Source organism: Crotalus tigris, unplaced genomic scaffold, assembly GCF_016545835.1.
Source record: "Crotalus tigris isolate CLP2741 ecotype Arizona unplaced genomic scaffold, ASM1654583v1 scf7180000018354.2857554, whole genome shotgun sequence".
NCBI classification, from domain to species: Eukaryota; Metazoa; Chordata; class Lepidosauria; order Squamata; family Viperidae; genus Crotalus; species Crotalus tigris.
The window spans coordinates 602,812-619,716 of NW_024096961.1; the positions used below are offsets into that span (position 1 = coordinate 602,812).

A 16,905-nucleotide genomic window follows, 5' to 3' on the forward strand; every position below is an offset into this window, starting at 1 on the left:
TCAGAATATTTCAGAAACCGAAGCAGCACTCCTGCAAGCTAAACTGAATTATATCTTTTATTGGAATCAAAAAGTAGTAGCAGAATCTAAGCACCTGGATCAAATCACACTTATTAGTTCAGTTCAGGTACCAATGTGTTACAGGTAGCCTGTGTTAACAATCATTTATTCAGTGACCCTTCAAACTTGTGATGATGCTGAACAAGTGATATGACTGGTCCTCAAGAGTTTGGCTGTTACAGTGTCCCTATGTCACATGTTCATGATCCAAGTACTTGGCGCCCAGCTTGCAATTATGACATTGCAGCATCCTACAATCGTGAGTGCCATTTACAACTTTTTTTTTGTTGGTTTCTGACAGTTAATGGAGAAGCCACAGGAGGTCACAAATGGTGATCAAGTGAGGTCCTGTTTAACAACCTGCCATGATTTGCATAACCACTGCAATCAGGAATGTCACAATGCTAAGTGTGAGGCTGTGCTTTATGACCATGTGGGTTAGCAATGGCAGATCTGAACCCAATTGCCATTGTTAACTGAAGACCACCTGTAGTTTATTGAGCTGGGGCAAAGGACCGTGTTACCTTTCCGAATTGTGTGTTGATTTTCCTCCATTTTGTTCTACTGCTTTATTAGGGACAGAGATAAACTTTGCTTATCCTTATTATCCTTTAAATGGAAAGTGGGAGTAGGGAAATACTTGTGAATCCACAGTGAAGATCTTTTTTTTTTTTTTTTTGCTGAGTTCCATTGTAAGAAAGAGGCAAGTAGCCAAACTCATATTCTGAATTAGCTATAATTAAGGAGGCTGTATGTTGCTTAATAATTAATGAGCCAATGCCAAAGTGGCACTCTTTATATTTACTGTTTTGTTGACTGGTATCAATAGGGGAAGATTTGCTAAAATTCTCTAGGATTCTTGAGTACTACAAACATGAAAATGACCACTAGATGGCAGCAAAGAACTTTCTGCATCTCTTTGCTGCTCTGTAATGGTTATCTGGAGTTCTGTACCTTTGATATACTGACCCCAACTTAGTCTAACTTCCTTCTTCCTGTCAGCCTATATAACTAATAAAATCCAACCAGTTCTATCCATGTTTTTAACGATTTAATTAAATATGATATGGTAAAGTGTTTGTATGGCTGAATATTGACTTGAGCTTGGGTTGTTCTAGCCCTTATCCAACTTTGTAAACATGTTTCTTTTCTCTTCTTAGCTGCTTGGGGTATCAGTTGGCATACTGGCCAGTATCACCCTCAGGGGGAAACACTTCACTGTCATAAATTCTGCCTCTTCGGGGACAAACTCCTATTACAGAAATTTCCACACTATTGGTAAGTGTTGGGAAATTCAAGATTCAGTCTCTCATACTGGAGTACAAAATTAAAAGTAATTTGTTTTGCTGATGAGATAAGAATTTGTTCTGTTTGGTATTTGTTTATTTTAAAGATTGATCATGATCTAAATTTCTATGTTTTACATTCCATATATCAAATTTTTACTTGTATTTTTAATATATATATATTAAATATATATATTTGTTTTCTGAGGTTTTCGCGGGTATTTGTATATAGGTCTTTGGTTGTTCGGGTTTTCTCCCGCGTAAAATTGGAAGTGTCTTGGCAACGTTTCGACGAAGTCACATTCGTCATCTTCAGGCTGGTGTTTTTAGCTTCTTGCTTTGAGCAGCAATGTGTGGTTTTAGCTGTTTCTTCCTTTTAACTGCCAGTGAGGGTATGAACTGATTGGATGGGAGCTTGGCTGTGTTCTGATTGGGTGGAGGTGTGTTCTGAATGGTTAGGGGCTTGGCTGTGCTCTGATTGGCTGGGGGAGTGTTCTGTTTGGTTGTGCTCAGGTTAGTCTGAGTTGCAGAGGGGTTTAAGATTTTGGGGTTAGGGAGTCGTTTGTCAATAAGGGCAGGTTTCCAAATGGCTGGTAGGCGGGAGGTATCATCTCGCTTGTTCATGCTGTGTGGGCGTTTTTCTATCTCGATGGCTTCTCTGATTATTCTGTTATTAAAATGTTCACTTTTGGCAATGGTTCTGGTATTTTTAAAGTCAATTTCATGTCCTGTGGCTTTAAGGTGTTGGACCAGGGAAGATGTTGGTTCCTCTTTTTTGACTGAGTTCTTATGTTCTTCAATGCGTGCACTTATTCTTCTGTTGGTTTGTCCGATGTATGTGGTGGGACAAGTGGTGCATGGGATTTCGTATACTCCTTGATTTTCTAATTCAATTTTATCTTTGGGGTTTCTAAGGATGGTGGATATTTTTCTGTTTGTGCAGAATGCTGTTTTGATGTTGTGTTTATGAAGGATCTTACTGATTCTGTCTGTGGTGCCTTTTATGTATGGGAGGAGGGCTTTGCCGTTTTCTTGTTCTTTGTCTTGGATTTTAGTGGGGGTTTCTTTTTGGATTAGGTTTGTAATCTTATTTCTATGGAATCCATTGGATGTTAGTACATTGGTGAGAGTGTGTAGTTCGGGTTTTAGGTGTTGTTCGTCAGCTAAGCGTTTTGTTCTGGAGATGAGTGTCTTGGCTACAGAGTTGATCTGTGCTGGGTGGTGGTGTGAGAGAGCGTGCAGATAGCGGTTTGTGTGTGTTTTCTTCTGGTAGATGGTGTGTCCTAGGGAGCCATTGGATTTCTTGTAGACTAAGACATCCAGGAAGGGAAGTTGGTTGTTAGCTTCTGTTTCCATGGTGAACTGTATTTTGGGGTGTAGGCTGTTGAGGTGTGTGAGGAAGTTGTCCAGTTTTTCTTTCCCATGTGGCCAGATTATGAAGGTGTCGTCTACGTATCTGAGCCAGAGTTTGGGTTTGTGATCCGATTTTTCTAGAGCTTGGGTTTCAAAGTGTTCCATGTAGAGGTTGGCAATGACAGGTGAGAGGGGTGATCCCATGGGTGCTCCTTCTGTTTGTTTGTATTTTTGTCCATTATAGATGAAGTATGTGTTGGATAGGCAGTGGTTGGTCAGATCTAAGATGTGTTTGGGGGGGTTATATTTGTTTTGAATAGCTGTCAAGGCTTCTTTGATAGGCACTTGGGTGAAGAGGGATATGACATCGAAGCTCACTAGTAGGTCGCTGGGCTGTAAGTTTTGTTTCTTTATGATCTCTATAAACTGGAATGAGTTTTTTACGTGTGAGGTGATGGATTCTGCATAGGGCTGTAGTTGTTTGGCGAGAAATTTGGCTAGGTTTTGTAGAGGTGAGCCTATGGAGCTGACTATAGGTCTGAGTGGGGTTCCTTCTTTGTGTATCTTGGGGAGACCATAGAGTTTAGGGCATCTGGATGATTTCTCTCTGGGAATGATTCTTTGCTGGATCTCTTCGCTAATGGGGGAGGCTTTTATCTTGGTTCTGGTGGTTTTTTCCAGGTAGGTGGTGGGATCTGTATTTAGGGGTTTGTATGTGGAGTCTTGGAGTAGGTTGGTTAATTTGGTTTGGTAGTCAGATGTGTTCATAACCACCGTGGCGTTGCCCTTGTCTGCTGGTAGGATTATTATGCTGGTGTCTTCTTTCAGGTTACGTAGTGCTGTCTGTTCCTCTTTGGGTAAGTTGCTTTTGGGTGGCTTGCTGGTGCAGAGGATGTTGGTGATTTTGAGTCTGATTTTGTTAGCGTCATCGGGGTTGATTTTGGTCAGGCTGGTTTCAACTCCACATATAATGGTTTCAGTGGGGATGTGTTTGGGAGCGACTGCAAAGTTGAATCCTTTGGAAAGGACATTGGTTTCGGCTTTGGTGAGGATCCTATCTGAGATGTTATGCACTGTTTGTTTCATGTGTGGCTGTGAGGGAGGAGGGGTTTGTTTCTGGCGTTCTTGTAGTCTTCGGAGTTTGTTGGTGTGTGTATCTGTCTTGAGGGTGGTCTGTGTTTCGGCTCTCCAGACGGCGAGTTGTTTGGATTTGTCCCAAAGTGCGGGGTGGATCTTGTTGCTGAGTTTGAGGTGGAGTGTGAGGAGATCTTTGTTAATTCGGTCTAGGAGGAATCTTTTTGTGTGAAGTTCATTTCTGATTAGGGCCAATTCTGTTCTTTTCAGGATCCGTTTGGTGGCTGCAGAGTTGGAGTGGAATTTCAGTTGGAAACATGTGGGGATTAGATTTTGATCTCGGCAGTTACGTAGGAATGCAAGGTCACATAAAATGGAAGCTCTTTGGACTTCAAATTTTTCATAGGTCCTGGTCAGATGGTGGATTTCCTCCCCGTAGAGGTTCGATATTTGTTTTCTGAGGTTTTCGCGGGTATTTGTATATAGGGCATATATACGTATATATATATACGTATACATATGTATATATACAGCTGTCTTACAACTTATTTCTCCTTTCAAGGCACTATATATGAGCAAGTAAAGGGCACACCTATGGGCTCCCCAATATCCAGCGTGGTGGCAGAAGCGGTTCTCCAACAATTAGAATGCGAGGCCATGACCTGTCAACAGCCCAAGTTTTGGGCACAGTATGTTGACGACACCTTTGCTGTCGTCAAACGGTGTCATCTAGTTGACTTTATGGGAGTGTTAAACTCAATATATCCGGACATTAAATTTACGGTGGAGGAGGAGATCCAGGGCTCGATAGCCTTTTTGGACGTATTGGTCCAACGTTCCTTAGATGGAACTTTGAATACCAAGGTCTATCGGAAGCCCACTCATACGGATCGAATCCTCCACTACCATAGCAATCATCCGGCCTCCCATAAAGCCAGCTGCATTAAGACCCTGTTTAAACGGGTGCAATCGCACTGCAGCACCATGGAGTCTAAGGCAGAAGAAAGGAAACATCTATTCCGCATATGCTGGATGAATGGGTACCCCCTAAGGTTTATTAAGCGACACAGTATGGTATCAGACCCCCGAAACGGACGGCAAGGAGAGGAACCCCTGACACGAACCATACGGGTGTCTCTACCATACATTAGTAATGTGTCAGAAGCCACAGCCAGGCTTCTGGCACCCCACAATACACAGGTAGCCCACAAACCTACTCAGACCCTACGAGCTAAAGTGATGCACCCCAAGGACCAGCTCCCCACCGCCGAGAGATCAGCTATAGTTTATAAGATCAACTGTACGGGGTGCCAGAGTACTTATGTAGGTGAGACCTCAAAAAGACTTAAGACTCGTTTACATGAGCATAGGTTGGCTATTAGACGAGGCGAACAACATTCGCAGATTTGGGCCCATGTAGCAGAATACGATCATTGCTTTGATTTTGAGAATGCCCATATCTTGGCCAACGACACGACAAAAGGAGATCGCCTACTGAAAGAGGCATGGTTTTCAGGAACTGAGTCCATCAATCGGCACGTGGACTTGTGCGCAGCGCATCAAGCTCTGAAAATGTGGAGTGCCAGCAACCGTACTAACGTGTGGAGGGGACCCAATCAAAAAACTTGTAATCAAAAAATACCGCCCGGCCTCCCTCCCTGCGTAATTACATCAATGGAGCCTCAATTGACAGCTCCTCCCTCCCGGACATGCGATTACCAGCTAACCGACAACAGACTAACTTCAGCGGACAACCGCGGCTAGGTTTGTCACGACCCGCCGGGAGCAGACTCTTTTTGGGATGGAGTGGAGATGGAGTGGGGTTTGAGGAACCGGAGGGAAAATGGAATATAATAAAGTCTAACAAGGACGATGAGAACAAGGATGAATCCCCCCCTGAGGACACTACCAGGCACATTATGATAATCCGGTCACGGTCGAGCAGAGGAAGGCACCCCCCTCTGACATTCTCAACACAAAGCTGCGCAGTGAAACAGCGACTGCAATTAAAGGGGAAGAGCCCCGTACGGTGTGAGAATGGAGAATTGGGGATGAGTGGGAATGGTGCTTACCGACAACGGACGGAACAACAAGGCGCTGACAATGGGACGATGGCAGAAAACATCCTGAGCATGCGCGAGGGAGAGAGCGTGAAAACGAACAGTAGATCATTCAGGAGGACTCACGGGAAGGAGGATGGGAGGAGGAATAGCATGGGCTGCAACTATGAGCCTGTGTTACAACCCCGAGGGATAGATAAACAAGATCAAAGTGGTCTTGGGGCTTGTAGGGATATTGGAAGCAATTTAAATAATTGCCCACCCCCGCTCCCTAAGGGAAGCCGTGTGTGGGATGGTGGGGGAATTATGAGCAGGGGAGGAGAAAAGATTCTGATCCCCAACCTGACCAACCTGGAAACAGCTAACGGAGTAACGTATGACAGAATGCAAATTAGCAATGGAAAGAGGATAGATGCTGATGTGGGGGGTGTGCTTGGGACGCAATTCGATCAGCTGGGGCCGATGACATGCTCCAGGAGCCAGAAACAGGCATTAAACAACTGTATATAGGACTTCTCCCGGTGTTTGCCTTTTAACTCTGACGATGTCAAATGTATTTGACGAAAGCTTGGTGGATTAAATTCTATTTTTGGATAGATATTCTCTTGGTGATCATTATTTTGACAATATGAATACTCCCAAGAGTCGCATTTTTGTTTTTATTTCTAATCATATATGTGTGTGTACACATATATACATACATACATACACATATATACATATATACATATATACATATATACATATATACATATATACATATATACATATATATATATGTAGGTCTTTGGTTGTTCGGGTTTTCTCCCGCGTAAAATTGGAAGTGTCTTGGCGACGTTTCGACGAAGTCCCATTCGTCATCTTCAGGCTGGTGTTTTCAGCTTCATGCTTCGAGCAGCAATGTGTGGTCTTAGCTGTTTCTTCCTTTTAACTGCCAGTGGGGGTATGAACTGATTGGGTGGGAGCTTGGCTGTGTTCTGATTGGGTGGAGGTGTGTTCTGATTGGTTAGGGGCGTGGCTGTGCTCTGATTGGCTGGGGGGTTGGCTGTGCTCTGATTGGCTGGGGGGTTGGTTGTGCTCTGATTGGCTGGGGGAGTGTTATGTTTGGTTGTGCTCAGGTTAGTCTGAGTTGCAGAGGGGTTTAAGATTTTGGGCTGCCTTGCTATTTTTTGGCTTCGCGTTTGTGGTCGTGCCTCATTTTCATGGAGGGTGTCAGTTTGCTTCGTGTATGGATTGGAGGGCTTTAAAGTGGCTAATGATGCAGCTCTGGTCTGGCTTCTGGTTTGTGGTCGTGCCTCATCATCGGTGTGGCTTTGGGTTTGCTTTTTGCGTGGATGTGTGGTGGTGACATCCTGTGTGGTTTTTGTGAGTGTGGGTCTGGTATCATTTTTTGTATTAGGGAGTCGTTTGTCAATAAGGGCGGGTTTCCAAATGGCTGGTAGGCGGGAGGTATCATCTCGCTTGTTCATGCTGTGTGGGCGTTTTTCTATCTCGATGGCTTCTCTGATTATTCTGTTATTAAAATGTTCACTTTTGGCAATGGTTCTGGTATTTTTAAAGTCAATTTCATGTCCTGTGGCTTTAAGGTGTTGGACCAGGGAAGATGTTGGTTCCTCTTTTTTGACTGAGTTCTTATGTTCTTCAATGCGTGCACTTATTCTTCTGTTGGTTTGTCCGATGTATGTGGTGGGACAAGTGGTGCATGGGATTTCGTATACTCCTTGATTTTCTAATTCAATTTTATCTTTGGGGTTTCTAAGGATGGTGGATATTTTTCTGTTTGTGCAGAATGCTGTTTTGATGTTGTGTTTATGGAGGATCTTACTGATTCTGTCTGTGGTGCCTTTTATGTATGGGAGGAGGGCTTTGCCGTTTTCTTGTTCTTTGTCTTGGATTTTAGTGGGGGTTTCTTTTTGGATTAGGTTTGTAATCTTATTTCTATGGAATCCATTGGATGTTAGTACATTGGTGAGAGTGTGTAGTTCGGGTTTTAGGTGTTGTTCGTCAGCTAAGCGTTTTGTTCTGGAGATGAGTGTCTTGGCTACAGAGTTGATCTGTGCTGGGTGGTGGTGTGAGAGAGCGTGCAGATAGCGGTTTGTGTGTGTTTTCTTCTGGTAGATGGTGTGTCCTAGGGAGCCATTGGATTTCTTGTAGACTAAGACATCCAGGAAGGGAAGTTGGTTGTTAGCTTCTGTTTCCATGGTGAACTGTATTTTGGGATGTAGGCTGTTGAGGTGTGTGAGGAAGTTGTCCAGTTTTTCTTTCCCACGTGGCCAGATTATGAAGGTGTCGTCTGCATATCTGAGCCAGAGTTTGGGTTTGTGATCCGATTTTTCTAGAGCTTGGGTTTCAAAGTGTTCCATGTAGAGGTTGGCAATGACAGGTGAGAGGGGTGATCCCATGGGTGCTCCTTCTGTTTGTTTGTATTTTTGTCCATTATAGATGAAGTATGTGTTGGATAGGCAGTGGTTGGTCAGATCTAAGATGTGTTTGGGGGGGTTATATTTGTTTTGAATAGCTGTCAAGGCTTCTTTGATAGGCACTTGGGTGAAGAGGGATATGACATCGAAGCTCACTAGTAGGTCGCTGGGCTGTAAGTTTTGTTTCTTTATGATCTCTATAAACTGGAATGAGTTTTTTACGTGTGAGGTGATGGATTCTGCATAGGGCTGTAGTTGTTTGGCGAGAAATTTGGCTAGGTTTTGTAGAGGTGAGCCTATGGAGCTGATTATAGGTCTGAGTGGGGTTCCTTCTTTGTGTATCTTGGGGAGACCATAGAGTTTGGGCATCTGGATGATTTATCTCTGGGAATGATTCTTTGCTGGATCTCTTCGCTAATGGGGGAGGCTTTTATTTTGGATCTGGTGGTTTTTTCCAGGTAGGTGGTGGGATCTGTATTTAGGGGTTTGTATGTGGAGTCTTGGAGTAGGTTGGTTAATTTGGTTTGGTAGTCAGATGTGTTCATAACCACCGTGGCGTTGCCCTTGTCTGCTGGTAGGATTATTATGCTGGTGTCTTCTTTCAGGTTACGTAGTGCTGTCTGTTCCTCTTTGGGTAAGTTGCTTTTGGATGGCTTGCTGGTGCAGAGGATGTTGGTGATCACCATCTAACACAGTCACACCTCCACCCAATCAGAACACAGCCAAGCTCCCACCCAATCAGTTCATACCCCCACTGGCAGTTAAAAGGAAGAAACAGCTAAGACCACACATTGCTGCTCGAAGCACGAAGCTGAAAGCACCAGCCTGAAGATGACGAATGGGACTTCGTCGAAACGTCGCCAAGACACTTCCAATTTTACGCGGGAGAAAACCCGAACAACCAAAGACCTACATATATATATATATATATATATATATATATATATATATATATATATATATATATGTTAGTCAAATAGTAATGATCACCAAGAGAGTATCTATAAAAATAGAATTTTAATCCACCGAGCTTTCGTCAAACACAATTGACATCGTCAGGGTTAAAAGGTAAGTGCCGGGGGAGAGTCTTATATACAGCTGTTTAGTGTCTGCTTCCGGCTCCTGGAGCGTGTCATAGGCCCCAGCTGATCGGGTTGGGTCTCCAGCCTACATCCCACATTACTAGTCTGCATTCTGTCATAAGTTGTTTCAGAGTTGGGAGTCCAGATCTTTTTGCCTTCCTTGCTCATAGCCTCCTCCCCACCACCATCCCACACACGACTTCCCTCTACGAGTGGGGGTGGGCAATTATCACTTTCAGTATCCTTACAAGCCTCACGGCTATTTTGGTCTTGTTTATCCGTCTCCCGGAATTGTGCCCTAGATTCATAACCCCCGCCCATATTGTTCCTCCTCCCCTCCTTCTTCCCCTGGGTTCCCCTGTACGGTCCGCTGTTCGTTCCCACACGCTCTGTCTTGCGCACCGTCAAGATGTTTTTTGTCGTTGTCCTATTGTCAGTGGCTCGTTGTTCCATCCGTTGCCGGTGGGCAACGTTACCGTCCGTCCTTGGTTCTCCATTCCCACTCCATACGGTGCTCTTCCCCTTTAATTGTAGTCGCTGTTTCATCCCATAACTTTGCGCTGGGGGTGTCGAAGGGGGGTGCATTCTCCTGCTGGATTGCGATCGAGTTGTCATGCTGTGTCTGGTAGCCTCCTCATGGGGGGGTTCATCGTCGTTCTCCTCATCTCTACCGGACCTGGTTGTATTCCGTTTTTCTTCCAGTTTCTCGAATCCCCATCCATTTCCATTCCATCTCCATGCTGTTCCGTTCTCTACGGATCGTGGCGAATCCGTCCGCAGTTGTCTGCCAGGACTGGTCTGTAGTTGTTCCAAGAAGGGGGGGCCATCAGTGGGGGCTGCATTAATGTGATTATATGAGGAGGGGGGTCGAGCGATGTCTTCTGGATAGTAAGTCTTTGAATTAAGTCCCCTCTCCCGGTTAATGCGGCTACCAGCATTCCATATTTTCAGAGCCTGGTGTGCTGCACACAAATCCACACGCATAATAAAATATGAACACCAGGAGTATAATAAACTAAAAAAGTTTAATACCATTACCAATCACCAAGCTTTCGTCGGAAGCTTCCGACATCGTCAGGGTTAAATGCCAGTCCATGGGAGAGTTCTTTTATAGATAAAATGCCATCTGCACCCAGCTCCTAGACCTTGTCACTGGTCCTAATTGGTTAAGCTGCGCTCTAATTATAGCCTTTGTATCAGTGACCACTCTTTTCTTGCCTCCCCTGCCTACGTTTGTGTTGCCGCTCATTCTCTCTTCGTGCGACTCTGGGCTAGGTGGACTCCCTCCCCCCCTTTTGGTTGTTCAAGCTCTCCGTATCCCTTAACTCATTCCTCTTCTCACACTCCGTCCTCCCTTGTCTCAGTTGCCCTGTTGCGATGCATTCTCTATCCCCTTTTTTCCGTGCTCCTCATCTACCCCCCAGTTGTTACCCCTTGTTCTATGGGGGCACATCTCCAGCCTCTCACACCATCTCCTTCCTTTCATTCTCCCACCTTCTTCATCCATACAATCACCGTTCTTATAGTTGTTATCCCGTACGGCATCTGCTTCCTCCCTCCCCCCGTTTCCGATGCCCTCAATCTCCGTATTAGCCTGGGCGCTGCAAATCCCCCCTTCTTCCTTTCCATGCTCCTTATCTACACCCCTTTCTCTAACAAAGCAGTAGAACAAGATGGAGATTGAGGGCATCTGAAATGGGTAACTGCTACAAAGACATAATATAATCACTCAGTGTCAAGACTACTAAATGCCACTTACAAATCCATTAACTCAGAAAGGAAGAAGAATAAAAGAATAATCATCCCCAAGATTATGAAAGTCACTTACATCCTCTCAGTAGCGACAGCCAATCACCTCTTGGATATGGCTTCATAAAGATTCTAATCTAGCCAATCCATTCCTAAGAGTCTTTTATCAAGTCCAGTAAGGAGACAAGCTAAGCCATTAAATGTCAAGAGATCGGTGATCTGTTACCAAGTCCCAGTCAGAGGATTCTAACAATATTTTTGCCAAGAAAAACATGGACATGTCCATATAATTTTACTTTACTTACTCTGATGCTGCAGGATAGTTATCAGAAAGGACCTTAAGATTCAGAGTTTTGTATATCTTTTTCTGTATTACCTTCATTCCAGTTTCCTACGTCGGGATGTGTCTGAGCATCATTCTGGCTATGGCTGCTCTGATGAGCATTGTTGCCACAATCAAAGAACTGGAAGGTGCTATGGCAGCTGTAAGTAGGCTCTGTTGTTGAATAATATAAATATCAGTTAGATTTTTCTACAAACTTGTTTTGAAATATACCTGTATTTAAAGTGGGAATGACTTTCAAGTGACTCCATCTTGGGATACTGTTTGGAAATTATTATAGATATCATGATATGTTGGAAAGTGCCTGTATTTGATATCTTGTACAATCTATATTGCATAGAAAATAATACACATGAAAATATATGTTAAAATCAATGTCATGTAACTGAAAGACATAATGGAATTAAAGTGGGAAAGGTTTTTTCTCTCAGTGTTCCAAATGTAAATTACCTAAAACAAAATCTTATCCAACTTCATATGTTATTAGAAATTTACATACTGGGTATTAAAAAATGGCTTCCTTGCTATTAGCTTATGCTTTGCTTACAATAATGCTTTCCAGTATGTGATAAACTTGAGATGATAAATTAAATTTCTGAGACTTGGCTGAATGTAAAGATGGTTCTTCAGGTTAAATGAATAGTCTCCAATTCTGTTTCAGAATTGTTTTAAACATTTGCCTGGATTTTCTGAAGCAAGTTCTTCTGTTTCCCTAATCGGGTCCACATACATATTATTATTATTTTTCATTATACTCTAAACTAACCATGCCCTTTATAAGTATAACATTATCACAAGCAATGTGTCTGATAGATCTGTTATCAGTGACATTAGATAACACGGGAAATGCTTGTTATACTTTCTCACACAATGCTAACCTGATACCAGCTTTAGAATCAGTTAGGCCATGGTACTGGCACATGGATACCCTTTTTGGAAAGCACATAAATTTGAATCTTTGCCCTATAATTTCAGTGCTATATGAATAATTCACACAAGCATGTGCAACAGGCCTGAGAAGGTTTAGTACATCTCAAGAATTTTCAGTATCTCTGTCCTCCCAAACATCTCATTCTCTGTTGCTACTTGGCATATTGTCTAGACTTGCCATGACATTGATATATGGCTCTGGGCCACACCAAATCACAGGGTGAACTAATCTTTTTGAATAGATGATCTATATTGAGGGAGGAAATTTTTCCCCATATACTGCATTGGATTTGCTCATATATAGAGAGGTATGTAATGAAGAAGGAATCCATGCTGCTGTTGATTATTTATTTTTGTTTTATTTTGAGATTTGTGTGGGTGCGAAAAGGAGGGAGGGAGAGAGAGAGAGAGAAAGAGAGAGAATATGAATTACTAGTCCATGCCATAATCCTGCCACATCCAATTTGGCACATTTTGTCCAGGATGCCATAAGCACAATGAAAGCCCAAATGTAATCCCAAGCATGATTACTTTATTCTGTACGATTTTGCAAGCTGATATATGCTTGCCTGCATTGCACCAAGCAGAAGGTACTGACACATTCATGCTCAGGTTGTTAGGAGTTAGCCATTTCCTAAATCTAGAGGAAACACATTGGCAAACTTCCTTTCTCAATTCATGCTGGAATCCTGAGCATTTAGTCAAACACCTCCAGCTCCTCCTTACAGCTTCATTCTAAAATGCATCTATTGTGAATATGTTTAGCATGGGCAAACAAGATATTCCCTTGCTTTGTTACGAAGTCAAAGAATCAGAATTCGCTATTATGATCTTGGATTTATGGGTGGCCTCTGGCCAGTAACTAGCTAATTAGCACTGCTTAAGACTATTAGTACTATTAAACTATTCTGCGCAAGCCTAGCTCAGGGTGCTGGGGACTTATCAGGAGGCTGCCAGACTGGAGAAGATTGTGTTGGATTTGAAAGGACATGAGAATAACAGCTGCTCTGTGAAAGCTGTCAGTTCTAATCATTTGGGAAGTGATTGATTTACATGGATTTGCAATGTGTTTAATTTGCCCTTTAAATAATAATAATTTCTAATTTAAAAAAAAAATAGAAGAGATTTCTCCCATCTTTTGCTTCTAATGCCTCTTTTGGATTGTAACTCCTGTGCCCTCTCTGTTACAGTCTGCCTAGTCTTAAGAACTGGGGAGCCTGATTTTTCATTTCAGGGGAAACTGGTTGAATTTCTATTACACATTCAAGTGACAGCTAAACAATAATTTTTAGGAAATGCTTTAATGTGAATTGAGCAGATGGTTTGGCTTGATGACCAAAATGGCCTTTTACAATTCTGTGATTCTTTACTTATAACTATTAAATCCTTCCACAGCAATAGCAACAAATTCTGGTTGGGTTGAAGCATTCTTATCGTGCATTGGTATTTATTTTTCTGCAAGCCATCTTAGATATTGGACTCTATATTATAGTTGTTGTGTATCTGTTTTTGAAAAATGGCCACCTACGTAATTCAGAAAGAAACATTAAAGCTCATGTAATAAAGACTGAGTTGCAAATAAATGTACATGTTAAGCCTCACAAAGTAGGAAATGACAACTTGTCTTACTGTCACTTTTTATACGGCAGCTCTACACAGGAATCTGTGGGCTAATTTATTTCAAGAAAGTGAATTTTGTATATGTATATGTATATACCAATGTTACTTATATTCCAGTTATTATGAAAAAGTAAACAACAACATACTATCCTAATGAGCTGCAGTAATGGGTAGAATCAAACTTGGGACTTATTTTTCCTGTCAAGGGATTAATTAGTGGATTTTGTAACCAACGTGAGGACTGGTAATTATGACTAGTAAAAGCTTCTTGCAAAAGAAAAGGTAAACATCTTGGTTTAACTGAAAGTGTTTGCTTTATGTTGCAAAGAAAAATAATCACCTGAAAAATAGGCACATACTGAATTTCATACTTTATATAATTCTGGTGAAATTAATGTGCATATACTTGGAACTGATAGCTATCCTGGCAACAGCAATGGTTTTATGTCAATATATGAGAAGGCCCAGAGTAGTGATCAGCATAAACCATAGTATTTGGTTTGGAAACTCATTTCCGAGTTTCGAAAATGACTCAATTTGGCTCAGTCCAATTGAAAGTGAGTGCGAGAAAATTGAGTGAGTGGCTATATAAAGGTGTTTAATAAATAAATAGAAGTGATAAAACACTTTTGTGCAATGACATACAACATCCTTCCAAACAAAATACTGGCAGAGTTGGGAAGTGGGAGGACACAGCTCATGAACTCTAATGAGTTAGACATGCATCAGGGTGGTTTGAGGATTGTGTTAAGCAAACCGTGTGTACATTTAAGATTAACAAAGCACCTCCAGTGCTGATGGATTGATGTATTTACTTACTAACTTTATGTCAGTATACTTCCAAAAGGCTCATGGCAATCCACAATAAAAATCAAAACAAACCATAACAATTGAAATAAGTCAACATAATTAATCAACCAATAGAATAGAATAGAATAGAATAGAATAGAATAGAATAGAATAGAGCTGGAAGGGACCTTGGAGGTCTTCTAGTCCAGCCCCCTGCTCAAGCAGGAGAACGTCTCCTATATCATCTCAGACAAGTTACTGTCTAGTCTTCTTAAAAACCTCCAGGGATGAAGCACCCACGATTTCTGAGGGCAAACTGTTCCACTGGTTAATTGTCCTCACTGATAGGAACTTTCTCCTTAATTCCAGGTTGCTTCTCTCTTTGGTCAGTTTCCAGCCATTGTTTCTTGTCCTGCCCTCTGGTGCTTTGGAGAATAGTTTAACCCCCTCTTCAGCAGGATCAGAGGTTTGGTCCTCCGAGCTTTCAGGCTCATGATGGAGCCCATCCTCAGGGAATTTCTCTCTTACCACATTCTGGTGAGGGAGGAGTTCCCTGAAGATGGGCTCCAGCACGAGTCTGGAAGTTCAGAGGACCAAATCTGTGGTCCTGGTGACTAGCCCAGATTGGATCCTGCATAACTAATCAAACCCCATAGATTTACACATCAGTAATAAAATTAATGTAAATAGGCATCCGATGACCAGAAATCAACACCTCTATGCATTCCTATTTTCAAAGCCTTCCTGAAGGTCAGGAGAAAAGGTGTTTTCTGGATTTTTGGTGGGGGGTTGTCCAAAGGTTATTGGGGGAAAAAAAGGCTCATTTCTCACACAGCCTCAAATCTCTTAAAGGGGGGGTACCTGCAATATGTCCACCCAGGATGAATATACCAGACAGGTAGATTAGCTCAAGGCTGTAATAAGTATTCATTCAAAAAACCCTCCAAGTCAGATTTCCAAATCACCACCTGATTTTATAGCTTAAATAAGAGACAGCAGGAACATGCAAAGATGAAGTCAGGAAAGCAAAGGCTCAGAATGAATGAAGACTTGCAACAGAAATGAAGGACAATAAAAAAAGTTTCTTTCAACATATTAATAACAAGAAAAAAGTTAAGGAAACTGTAGGTCCACTAAAGAAAGAAGATGGCAAGGAAGTAACAGGCAGTAGGGAGAAAGCAGAGCTGCTTAACTCCTTCTTTGCATCAGTCTTCACACAAAAAGAAATTATAGCCCACTATACCAAAAAAACAACTGTAAAAGACAAACTAGAAACAAAAATTAAAATAAGCAAGAAAAGGGTAAAAGAACACCTATCTAATCTTGATGAATATAAATCACCGGGACCCGACAGATTACATCCCAGAGTTCTGAAGGAGCTGGCAAATGTTATCTCAGAACCATTGCACCATACTTTTCAAAAATCCTGGAGCACCGGGGAAGTACCTGAGGATTGGAAAAGGGCTGATGTGGTTCCCATCTTCAAGAAAGGGGGGAAAAACAGACCCAGAAAACTAAAACCAATCAGTCTAATATCAATACCTGGGAAGATCCTAGAAAAGATAATAAAAAAACAGATCTGTGAACAACTAGAAGCAAACAAAGTAGCCAGCTACTGCTTAATAAGCTAGAAAAAGGTGGGACAGACAACAACACCATCAGATGGATCTGTAGCTAGCTGACAAACCATACTCAGCGAGTCGTCCTCAATGGTACTGCATCCACCTGGAGAGAAGTAAGGAGTGGGGTATCACAAGGCTCTGTCTTAGGCCCAGTACTCTTCAATATTCTTCATTAATGATTTATATGAAGGAATAGAAGGGGGACTCATCAAATTTGCAGATGACTCTAAACTGGCAGAAATAGCCAACACCCCAGAAGACAAGCTCAGGATCCAAAAAGATCTTGACAAACTTGAACAATGGGCCCTATTCAACAAAATGAGTTTTAATGTGGACAAAAGCAAAGTTTTACATTCAGGCAGGAAAAATCAAAGGTATAAGTACAGATTAGGTGAGACCTGGCTCAGAAACAGCAACTGTGAGAGGGACCTTGGGGTCCCTTGACTATGGCTCATAGTCACTTGACTCTGAACCAGCAGTGTGCAGCAGCAGCCAAAAAAGCTAATACAACCCTGGG

The 16,905-nt window shown here is 42.2% G+C and overlaps 1 protein-coding gene across 1 annotated transcript in view; it reads left to right on the plus strand.

Moving 5' to 3' along the window:
• TSPAN32 (tetraspanin 32) overlaps positions 1-16,905 on the plus strand; it is a 38,474-nt gene that overhangs the window by 1,426 nt on the left and 20,143 nt on the right. Inside the window, exons 2-3 of the mRNA XM_039350722.1 lie at positions 1,221-1,338; positions 11,472-11,569. Of these exons, the coding sequence (XP_039206656.1) occupies positions 1,221-1,338; positions 11,472-11,569 (216 nt within the window). The remainder of the gene's footprint in view (positions 1-1,220; positions 1,339-11,471; positions 11,570-16,905) is intronic.